Genomic DNA, 12,893 nt, shown 5'->3' on the forward strand with positions numbered 1-12,893 from the left:
TTGAAACATCTGACAATCAACAACAGCAGCAACATGGAACTTCACCTACACCATACTTTAACTGCATTTACCAAACAAAACCATAAATGTGAGTATGTTAAAATAATTTTAAGGGAAGAGATATGAAATGTTACATTGCAAATGAACAAACTTAAAATATCAAATAAAACCTGGGTTGAAAGAAAAATAAATATAAAATGCATCTACTTGTTTTAAATATGGTATATTTTCTTAAAAAAAAATATTTTGGTAGAATACTCCACTTCACATGCAGGTAACTACTCATCTTGTTTTATTAGTTTTGCCATTCCGTGTGTCAAATCCACAGATGGATGTGTAATTAATTTCTTATGAAATTTAGCTTGAGCTTTGTAAATGTTATCTTTGTCCCTTGGATCACTTCCACATTCAGCATACAGTGCCATCACTTTCCTCTTCAGTTTCTTTACTGGCATTTTTTTATCGGGTGCACCTTCCAGAACTCTGACAATAGTTTTGTGCCACTTGAACGGGGTGTTGGGTCCAGCTGTCACTCCAAAGGATTCATCTAGAAGAAGGAAAAAATGCTACAAAAGGGTCGAACATGAGACAGAAATAGTCCAACATGCAGATTCACCACAAGATAATTACAGGAGACCAAATAATGCAAAAGATGGTCTTCTCTGATGAAACTCAATTGCCAACCTCCCTTCCACCTATCATTTTTGGAGGCTCTGGCACCTGAATCCAGAGCCATTATAATCCTTTAAGCAGGTTTGTGTTGTGTCATCCATATGTGGTTGTGATTACCCCTTCACCCATCTCATCATCATTGTTGCTGTTCTCTGTTGTTAAGATTTACCATAGTTGAAATGAAAGAGTCACTATGTACAACTCTCCACATGACCAATTACCCTTTCCAAAAACACACCAAGAAACACAATGAAGAAAAATCTACTGATAAACTCACGCAGCACTGATCGAAAAAGAATGCATTGTTGGTATAAAAGAAAGAATGCTTGCTCTGCACTCTTTCTCGCCCGGCTGAAACTGCATTACAACTTTCAACAAGAAAGATTTTTATGTTTTAGCAAAAATAAACTGTCTCGAAAATACATATATGAGGGTTGCCAAAAAGTAATTAAAATAACACTAAATTTCACCAGAATTTCTCAATCGTAACACCTTTCACGTTCACTTTTGAATGTGAGATTAGAGAGTCTGCTAAATTTGGCCTGAATCATACCTTCCAGGAGTTTTTCCTCAGTTTCAATTTTGAGAAAGATAGTTATTTTTTCGTGGTTTTTACTTGAAGAGTAAGAGACAAACAGAAGGCAGTACAGGATACAGAGCACACTGGAAGCTAGTGTAGAGTTATCAAGGAGAAGAAACTTTGCCAAAGCACATTCCCGAAACGTATAACTTGAATCAGGAAACACTGAAGATAAATCATCTTCGTACCCGTTACAGATGGTAATCGCTGCATCTGAAGTTGTAGGAAGGAAGAATTGCTAATAGTATCCAGGCCCTTCTTCAGTTGAAAAAGGAAAACAACGGAAACATTCAAATGCCCTACACCTTGGTCCATGACAGTTTGAGGTGTGTTATTGTTAACATTAAAATCATGTTTATGTTTCACATGAGAAATGAGAATAATTTTGACTTTCTTCACTGCCCCCCCCCCCCCCCCTTGAGGCTTATGGCTCCAACCCGCCATGTTATGCCTCTGATTTGACATATTCATTCAAATTATAACTTAAACTATAATATAAAGTCAGATAAATACAAAATGCTTTAATTTAATTGCCCACAAAAATTAGCATTTTCTATTTTTCTCACTTCTGTTTATTACGTTTCTTATATCATCCTCATGGGAAGTGAGACCCCTGCATGTGCAAGGCCCAGACTGGTCGCTCACTTCACCCAGCTCTTTCTACGCCAATGGTTATACAACCTCAAGGCACCTGCGACTAGCATAAATTCAAATATTTCCATGCGTAGTGAAATATAATGATCGTTGGCAACACTGACAGTAGTGCTACCGACTGACTGTAGGAACTACATCGAGTCTCATATGACTTCTTATGACCCGGGTAAAGAGAAAAACCTAGCAAGTATCGAGGCCTGTGGAGGGAGGCTCGCTTACGCTATCACCCAAAACACCTGGCTTGATGAGCGTGTTGCATATTATTGTAGGCACTCCTCCTTGGACGGGTTTCTTCTTGGCCTCTGACTGCTACTACTCAGAATTACAGTTCACTTGAAACACTACCACATGCAATAAGGGAATTAGTGTTGTAACATTAATATTTTGCAGAACTGGAAATTAAAATTAAGATGAGAAAAATAAAGAAATCCACCTTTTTCCTAAAATGTACTCCTTTACACAGTGTGCCCAATAAATAACTCCCACATTTAAAATAAATATTATTACAGAGTCCTATGGACTGAAGTGGAGATCGGTTTCATGTCTGTGAGGGTGTAAATGGTGCACACATTGAATTACACCAAAGGTAATTAAAATTTTAACATTGTACCTCCACAAAATTCATTACATACATGTATGATTCGGAATGCAATAAAATAACTTGAATTTAAAACCCTGGAGTTTTTAGACACCCGGTATTTCAACATTATGTGCGCAATCTTTAAATTATGCCACGAAAAGGAAAAGAACTGATGCAAAAAATATATGCTCACCTCCTTTAACTTTCTTTGCTGTACTCGCATCTTCCATATCTCCTTCTTGATGCCTCTTCTTCCCCTTCTTCTTCTTCTTTTGCTCTTCTTCCACACTATGCTCTTCATTTTCATTGGTCACTATTTCCTCTGAACATTTTTTAGATTTCTTCCGCTTCTTCTTTGAGAGTTTTTCTTCATCTTCATCATTTGCTTCTTCCATCAAGATTTCTGTTTTTCCTAGTGCTTCTAGTTCAGCTTCATATTTCTCCCTTTTTTTCTTCTCTTTCTTTTGTTTCTTACTTAAATTCTCATTCTCTTTTCCTCCTGTCGTCTCCTCCCCAAGGGTTGTGGTATCTTCCAGGTTTAGTGAGGCATCTTCAAGAGTAACATCACGGTTGCCGGATTCACTTTTTCTTCTTTCCTTCTTTTGCTTTTTACTAAGCTTTTTGTCATTCCCTGTACCATTCTCTTCAATGGATTCACCGTTTTCTTGATGACCATTTATATCTTCACTTTTTGTGGAGAAGTTTCCATTTTCATTCGTTCTACTCTGAGTCTCATTTTCTTTCAATGACTTCCGAGCTGCTTCCAGAAGTACCCATACTTTTTGCACTGTCTCTTCGCTAAACCTGTTCCTTAGTGCATTGGCCATGAAATTCTACAAAGATAAACAAGAGAGATATGTTAAGTCAACTGTTACAGTACAATAGTTACAGTTCACTGTAAAAAGAAAAGGATGTTTTCTAACTGTGTGACTTCTCTTGTGCTTTTGTCAGGTAGGTCACCTTCCTTGAACTAAGCAACAAAAGAATTTGAGGAAGTGAACAGGATTTTTTTCTCTTTTTAATACATTTGGTAATTGTATAGCAATGCAACTATCAGTAGCCATTGCTGGTGCATAATGTGTAATCTCTTCAAGTGAGCAGCATGTCTCATGCAACCCTCCCTCCTAACCAAACACCACACCTCCAGAAGCAACGTGCCAGCCTTGTCAAACATTAATAGTTTACTTACAATAAACCTTTCTTTATGGAAAATCATAAAATGGACAGTGTTTTATTTCAAAAGTTTAGGTGTAAAAAAACCATAAAAGGACGACTGCATATCAAATGGAGGAACGTGACTTTTTTTTTATTTTGACGTGGCTCCGCACAAATAGGGCACCAAATGAAAATGTACAATTTCATGAACAGAAATTTCATCTTCTTTATAACTGATTTTTTGTTTTAAACCCACGACCTATCCATCTCCCACCTGGCATGCTTCTTGTCATGCTTGTCTTGTCATGCTGGCTTAGTGGTTAGCATGCTGATGCACTTTGAACCCTCCGAATCTTAACCCTTCTGTACTACTGCAACCTGTAATTGCGAAAGTCCATTCTATTCACACACAGACCAACTGGAATTGGGATATGAACCACTATGTGCCTCCACAAGGTATTGAACCTGGGACCCTTCGATTTCTTGTAAATGTCATTTGTGAAGTATATTGAAAATTTGGTTCAATAAAAGCAGATGCCAAAGTAGTCACTTGACTAGCTTTCTGAACAGTAAACTTAAACTCTATTATGAATTGTTTTTAAATGTATTTCACTATTTTGCACATAATTATTAATTGTTATTTGTGTATAACATTAATTGGGAGGGGGGATTGTTTACAATTTGTTGCCAAGTCTTTTGAATCTGTGAAAATATGAATGATAATAGCTTCAACTTCGAAGACAAACATGTTCCAAACATCATGAAATGTAATGCAATAAATGTTGCAAAAATACGTGATTAATGGAAGCTCAGAGGTATTTTCAACAATGAAAAGATTTCTTTTTGGAGAAGGGGGATTAAATGGTGCATGAAAGTAAGAATGTAAGTCAACCCTTAGAATTCTCTCCATCAAAAAGTGTCTAATATGGCAATTGCCAGACAACCAGTACTTTACTGACAAGTTTCCAAAAATGGACTTCTACTGTCACTGGTATGTATCAAAAGTTGAAATGTGATAATTCTTATCTCAAACACCAAAACTATCTTGTGTTCCAATTAAAATATTTCTACCTAAAATTGCTTTCTACTTTATCACTAGGAACCTAAATTTTAACAATCCATGTAACACAAAGACAATGTTGCCAGAAAGTGGTTATAGGTGGATACAAGATATGTTAAACACATTTTTTATGCAGAGTAAGTCAGAAAAATAATGTGAATCTGGACTTCATGTTATTTCTTAGTGTTTCTGGCAAGGGGAAATTGAAAATTTCTCTCTCTCTCATGCACTGTAAAGAGTACAAATTACTACTGGTAATTACAAGTATAGAGTACAAGCCTATCATTTTAATGCCAAGTGCAGTTAGTTTTTTAAAAAATATTTCTATTTTTAAAAAAAATAACAAGGGGGCTTAAATATTACCAAAAGGTACAAAAAATAATGTAACTTACAGGATAGATATGAACAAACCATTACCTGGAATTTGTTATGTTTCATGGGGACATTTTCATATTTTGTCAATGTTTGTAGTAAATCTCTCTCCTTCTTGGATATGCCAGTTTTGGTTTTCACAATATCTTGTAGCATCGCTGTCCATTTCTGTTGCATCTTCTCACCTTTGTTTTGGTTTGCCTTGGGCTTATAGTCTTGCCCTGAATACTTTTCTTCTTCTGAGATACACTTCGTATGAAGTTGAAACTCTTGGTCACTGGAAAGGGAGAAAATAGTAAAGATGGCACAGGTTAAATCTGTCATTTTGTAATGAACATAAAAGTATAATCTTTTAAATTACATATCTAAATACACAGTTTCAAAACAAAATCTATTGTAGTCACCTCCTGAATAGATGCACTAATTATTGTTGTCATAGCATGTACAAGGGCTGCTGGAAAAGTTTCTGCAATCAATATGAAAAAAGACATGTGGAATTCTGGGAATGGCTTTATTGTTTTTCAAAGTATTCACCCTTAAAATCGATATACTTTTGCATATACTCAAAACAATTTTGAAAGCCTTTTTTCCACTCTGAAGCTGATACCTCAGAAACCGCTGTTCGGAATTCGTCAACAGCTTCTTCAGGCGACACAAATCGCTCACCACGCATCTTATTTTTCATGTGTGGGTGGGAACAAAAAGAAGTCATAAGGTGATAAAAATCTGGTGACTACGGACAATGAGTCATTAATTCAACATTTTTTACTGTTCACAGTTTACGACATTCAACAGTTTGGTGTGCTAAGTGGGAACTGGCGTTGTTGTGGTGAAGAATAATGTGACGATTTGAGTTTGTTTTACGCAATTCATTCATGACCTCTGGCAAACAAATTGTTGTATACCACTCAGCATTTACAGTCCTTCGATGTTCTAAAGGGGCATTTTATGGGGATGAATATGTAGACATCAGTACTGTGCGATCTTGGGCTGTTCATGCTCGTAAAGAAAACCCCAGCTGAAGAAATTTCAGCTATGTGAGAGAATGGAGTGAAAGGCCACAAACTGCAACTGATGGAGGTCATCAGAATCGTGTTCAGCTTGGGTTTTCTTTTCGAGCATGAACAGCCCAAGATCGCACAGTACTGATGTCTACACATTCATCTCCATAAAATGCCTTAGTCTCATTTTCTGCGGTTAGAAACTTCATCACTGCACCCTACTTCAGGTGCTTCACGAACATTGCATGGTTACATGCTGCCATTTTCCTCGCAATAGTTCAGCACCCCCTGGTGATAGAAGTTTGAAACCTTCAATAGAGAAGCGGGAAAGTCTTATAACTGCAATGTATGGTTGCTCAAAATCCAAAATGCGTTTACAAGGTAACAAAAAAAAAAAAACATAGGAAGCTTTACTTTTCAGCATGCCCTCGTATATATACTTCATTGCAGATCCATTTCAGGATTGTAATGTTGTTCATTGACATTCCAAATTACAGTTTGCAGAATTTTAACACAAAATGTTATTAAAAAATGAAATTAGGCATACCATATTTAATGCAAAATATTGAATTTTTCACGAAGTTACTTATCATGGAGTGGCTACTGTATTGTGTACAAATTTCAGATTTTTAAACAACTGCCCACCAGAGATATTTAACCCTGAACTTGGAATTTTTTAACAAAAAGTACATGTTTATGACTCTGTAGAAAAAAAAATATTAAAGTCTCAAGCTTCAAATAATTTTGACATACTCTATTGGTACACAGGTACTTGCACAAAAAAATTCAAGTGTCAAACAAACTGCCTTCCCCCCACCCCCCAAAAATGTCATTTTGAGCAATTAAAATACACAATTTTGACCTTAAAATTTATTATGAAGGAATAATATTTACAAAATTAGACAGAAATATAATTGTAGCCTATAATGTGCTTAACATCACAGATTTTGTTTCACTGTCGCAGGACTTACCAGAGCTGAGAAAAATAAGTTGTCGCTGATGCTTACGAATGGAGAAAATGACATGCACCATGATAAAAAAATGCCCGCCATCTTGAAATCGGTGATAGTAAAAATAAAATAACAGTGGTTCTGAACTGTCAACATATGAGGCTCACACCACACAAAAAATAAACTTTTTTAAAAATGGTCAAGCAACCATATTGTATGACTTCATATGGATTGACCCAAAGGCCATTATTGCCACATGTCCGGTATAACCAAAGAAACAAGGAATCATTTACTTGGCAGCACTCCTCGAACGAATAACTTTTGTTGGTTTTGGCTCACTTTGAAACACCCAAACAGTGGATTGCTGTTTAGTTTTGGGTTTGTATGAATGGATCCAAGTTTCGTCCCCCATAACAATGTAGTACACCAAATTTGACGTGCCTCGGTTGAATTTTTTGAGCATTTTTACATGAGCACCAATTTACACGAGCCTATTTTTGAGGTTTGGTCAAGTTGTGTGGGATCCAAAGGCTTCAAAGTTTCCGTATGTTTCGATGACCATGCAAAATCGTATGTATTGCTTTCATGTCAATGTTTAAGGATGCCTGAATCTCACGGTATGTCACATGCCGATCTCTCTCAATCATTTCACACACAACATCAACATTACTGGCAACAACAGACGTGGATGGACGACGTTCACGAAATTCATCACAGAGAAATGTGCAACCATGCTGGAATTCGGCAATTATACACTCTCCTATTGGATGGTGCTTCATCCGAAAAAGCCAAATGAAGTCGTTTGATGCATTGTTTCGGTGTTAAACTACATTTGAAATCATAAAAAATCATTGCTCGAAAGTGTTCACGAGAAATTTCCATTTCTCACATGCAAGCAAAGATAATTTAAACATAAAAAAGGTATATTCTTCAGATTTTTATAATAGGGGAACACTAGCGCCACTGTTAGTGGTAGTTTGCAGAAACTTTTCCAGCAACCCTCGTAAAGTAAGTGGACAATTCTGTTTGTGAGACAAATTTGAAAAATTCTGTTTTGTATATTGTTACTTTGATGTGTTGGTCGTAGGGATGGCCAAATCCGGATAACATTTTGTCTGGGTATCAGATAATTTTCTATCTAGACATCTGATATTCTAATATCCAGAATGTCTGGATATCTGAATGTGTGCATTATGCAGACAGTTTTAGAATTTATCGGTTTTACAGGCTATCCACATATTCTTTTATTAGTCATTTTCGTATTTCACTGTATAGATTTTCTACAAATCCTTCAAATCTGTTCTATCTAGATTTTCAGTTGCATCCAAGACAGATATTGGACAATGTGAAATCTGAATATTGTTATCTGGATTTTCTGGCCACCCCTAGTTGCAGTAGTTCTATGCAGATTTCTAACATCATTTGCTTGCAATGGAAGGGCATATTTTTCTCAGTCAATGAGCCAAATTCTGCTATTTCAGTAATTTATCAGCATTGGATTCTGTCTGGCTCTGTTATGTGTAGACTTGTCAAACAAACATTCTTTACAATAAAGAACATAATGAAAGTCTTTCATCCTTATAAATGAAAATTAAAAAGCCACTTTATATTATAAAAACAAAACATCAATGAAACAAGTGACTTTTGTCAACTCTAGGTTCATTCCTAGTAAGTATATAAAATTGCTTAAGTATGTACAGGACACTGCAAAATTTGTATGTATAATATACACATTTATCTGCATGTTTACATTTTATAAATGGAATTAAATAATGCATGAAAGGTTGCTGGCTGGGTTAATAAACCTAAATTGTGGGCATACTATGCCATTGTCATGCCAACTGACTACCAATAACACATTGAACTTTACATGGGCACAAATGACAAGAGTAGGGAATATAATAAAAGGATAAGACATTATGTTATTTTGGTAGTGTAAAACTGGTAGCCGTAAAAATTGAAAAATCTTTGTTGGTCAAAAAGCAGGAAATTATTCATAGTGAGCACATGACAGTGTGTAAAATGCTTAGGTGGACTTTGCAATGAAAATAAGACCAAAATGTTGCATTGTGTAGATGTATTTATAAGAAACAGCTCTTTTATCGAAGCATATACTTAGTGCACAACACTAATAATTTACTAATTGTAAATTTATTTAGTTATCACTATGAGTTCACTTTTACCCCAATTACAATAGGCATACACATAATAAAGCAAGTTCACAATAGGTTAGAAGAGCAGATGCCTTTTGTGTGCAGAACAATAAAGAATATACAAATACCAAAGAAATTAGAATAGAGAAAGTACAACTGTACAGACAATTGCGTAAAGTATACAAGTACAATTGTAAAAGGTTCCCACTCCCGGTCCCCGGAATGACATATCTTTCATACCCCAGCACGGGACCAGACATCAACATAGGTACGGGAAACCGGTCATGTGATTTACTTACGGTCCAGGTTATTTTTTAGTTCGGTACTGAGATGGTCGTTTATTGTCGTACTAGTGCGAGGCGGAGATAAAATACCTTGAAATGTTACACTTTTTGGTTTACCTTAGTTATGTAGACTCAAACAATAATAATACACTAATAGCATTATACCAGATACCTGAAAAACATCAAATGATAACATGGATGAACAGTAAAAATATGAATATATATTGTATCAACGAAAACACATTGGAATTAACAAACGTTTTACATCGCCCCCTCACTCATTCTCACTTCTGGGGTATGTCACATGGGAATATACATACAAATCATGGATCTAATCAACATACCATTTCCTTTTTGTTTGAACCTTTACGTGAATTTAGGTCATTAGTCTGCCCGCTCCTGTGCTCTTTTAAATCAAGTATGCACCAGCACTCGGAAAGCAATTATCTAAAACAATTGGGTCGGTATAGTTAAACCTTTCGTTTGAATGAACGTACGCATCAAGTCTAAGCACAACATTTACCAAGTTTCTCGGACGGTGGTAATACACACAAGCCTCTCTCGTCCATTGAGAACAATTACACCATACATAGTGATGCGAAACTTAATCGGCTCCAGCTTCCAGAATACAGAAATCAATCATCGGTGCGAGCAAAAATTACAACAAAAACCACTATGCAATAAAGAATACTACACTTGCGCGACCTTGCAATATAAAATACGCTTTCAACATATTAAAAAGACTAATCGGTCAACCTTTGACAAGCTAATTGACGTGTCTGGGCGGTTGGTTACACAAAAATGGAGCATACTTTGACAAGTTACACGAAAAATTAACGTAATGTAATGGAACTTCTAACTCTGAATGCAGACAATCAAATTATTACATATGAACATGAAATGACCTTTTATATAACATTACTCAAAAATATCAGACGCGGAAGTTAGGTTTGGGGATCCTGAGTCACTTTGCAAATCAATGAGACTTCAACTTTTACAGTACGCCGTTCATACAAACTATACATGCGCACATAGACATGAACCATCTGAAGAATACTCTACCAGACTGCTACATCGTGGGATCGTTCATCTTTCCTGGATGCTTGGATTTTCACAAGGTTCCTTTCCTTCGAGGTGGAACACGACGAAGGATGACTACGATGATATCGGGCACTTTCACTTTCATAGGGCGTCGCGTATCCTCTCTTCTCACAAGCATCGGGTGTATGTGCTCACGCGTCGGTCCGGAATCTATCTTGTGTGTCATGCATCAATCAAACGTTGTCCTAGAATCATCTTTCCCTCTCTCCCATTGGGCTTCTGTCGGGCGTTGATCTGTAATCATCCTTCTCTCTCTCTCTGGTACCGGGCTTCTGTTGGTCGTCGAACTGGAATTGTCCTTCTTGGTGTCGGGCAATGGTTGACTTCGCAGCATTGCACGTCGGTTTTGGCATCAGCTGGCGGTGGTCCATCGTTACGGGCATCGGGTAAAGGCGACAGCCCCCTTTCTCTATCATTTTAGCCGGCCATCTTTATGGTAGTCCACGGTTGGTAAAAATAAACCACCACGAAATGCTTCACACTGGTAAACTCACTATCAGTAACTCGCTGACGGTATGCAAGAAGGACAAAGTCCACAGAGACAAAACAGTAGTCATGCGGGAGTGTAGCGTGGAGATGCTCTCTCTACAAAATCCGGATAAAACTGTGTGGTGGACTCTTAAGTCCTGCAGATTTATATCAGATTCAAAATTGTCCGTTGAAAAGGCATTAGGATGGCTTGGGTTTCCGAAGAGATGGGTATGACCCCAGCTCATTGTCTCGAAAAGCGGTCACAGGGCATGTCTTCGGTTCATGCTATCGTGGGCTCTAGATGAGAAATCCTGGTCATCCGTGGAGCTCCGATGAAAAGTAGTTTGCCCCAATCTGATAGTAGTAAAGTATAATCTGTTTACAACATTTAACACAATGCACTACAAAAGCCTAATATTTAGATTTCTGACCGAATCGTTCCTTCTTATTCATTCAGAATGTTGCCATCACTTCCACAACCATTTCAAATTTTACGTAACATCAGAATGTACTTAAATAATACTGATAAACTTAAAATCCAATCATTGCCGTTCTCCATAATCTAACTTTATTTTAAAAATTATCAAGGGAAAGAAGCAATATACAAGCTAGATAAAATTTCACTCTGCATTTGAAACTTACTATAATTTCGCAAATAATCTCCAACTTTCATATATATACAATAATTTACGGATCATAGTTTCACATGCAGAACATTTTGGAAAGTTTTGTGTGGAGGAAGAATGAGGAAAAAAATTGTAAGATAGTAATTTCAGACTTTGTAATTTCCAGATTTAAATTTCGCTGGTTCAAATTTGGCTGCAAGTTATCGTTGTCATACTTCTAACAAGTATTTTTTTTCTTTTGTATTAAGAACTTTGCATACACACGTATGCAGTAGATGAGCCAAAGTGTACAAGTACTAATTTAACTAACTTAACCTACTCGAAATACTTCATGGGTGATATCAAACTTACACATCTTAACCTACTAATTCAAGCCTACAGAAATAGATTTACAATCACGGAAAATGAAACGCTTTTGAGAATATCGATGAAAATAGGTCTTAGTTTAATTAAACAATAAAGGAGAAAAGTTACATGAACTCACAATGATTGACCATGCAAGTGTACGAATCATTCATTATTCGTTAAAGGGCTTGGTACACAGATTTTCATGTGTGTCTGAGTTGTATAACTGGAAAACCAAGGCTGATATGTGACACATTTCTACATGTAGTTCATTAACGAAGTAACTTGCATTGCACTACTCAAAGATCTTGCTCTTTTTGACAGAAACATACTACAAAGAAATAATGTAGCATCCATTGGTTTATATTTTGAGTACAAGGGTACAAAATTATCCACAATGTATTTGTGAAATACCAAAATTGAACATTTGCAAAAATTTCATTGATGAGTGTAATATTCACTCATGCAATGTTTACCATTGTGGAAGATGTGAGTTTCACTTCCAATAGCGTTAAAGTCAATATGCGATCTTTACACTTCGAAATGCACATTTCCGACAAAGTTTTTCACAACAATGTGAACATACAAATCACAATTAACATCTGTTTGTGTTAAATAAATGAATTTGTTAGTAATTACAAATCCGACATACATGAAATCTACATAACAAGTCAGTTAGGTTCACTACGTACTTCACCCTAGTTGAACACATTTTCAAGATATTGGTGAGTTTTCTTGTAGTACTGTTGGTTAGGTTACGCTCTAGATTTTGAACTTTCTTATTTGGTTAAAGCAGGTTGAAAGAGGTTGTTTGTAATTTTAAATTTATTTGCTTCATTATGCAGACGTGTGTTTCTCCTTTGTAAACGATTGAATATGTTTTCCAACA

At 36.3% G+C, this 12,893-nt stretch overlaps 1 protein-coding gene across 2 annotated transcripts in view; it reads right to left on the reverse strand.

The window, feature by feature from the left end:
• Nucleotides 1–206: 206 nt before the first annotated feature.
• Nucleotides 207–12,893, reverse strand: part of LOC145985611 (uncharacterized) — a 29,251-nt gene continuing 16,564 nt past the window's right edge. For both annotated transcript variants that reach the window (XM_083119689.1, XM_083119682.1), the window contains exons 3-5: nucleotides 5,119–5,350; nucleotides 2,680–3,319; nucleotides 207–547 (exon numbers count right to left, since the gene is read on the reverse strand). In XM_083119689.1, the coding sequence (XP_082975815.1) occupies nucleotides 279–547; nucleotides 2,680–3,319; nucleotides 5,119–5,350 (1,141 nt within the window). In that variant the 3' untranslated portion in view covers nucleotides 207–278. The remainder of the gene's footprint in view (nucleotides 548–2,679; nucleotides 3,320–5,118; nucleotides 5,351–12,893) is intronic.

Source organism: Lepisma saccharinum, chromosome 1 (assembly GCF_977018435.1).
Source record: "Lepisma saccharinum chromosome 1, izLepSacc3.1, whole genome shotgun sequence".
In the NCBI taxonomy this organism is placed as follows: Eukaryota; Metazoa; Arthropoda; class Insecta; order Zygentoma; family Lepismatidae; genus Lepisma; species Lepisma saccharinum.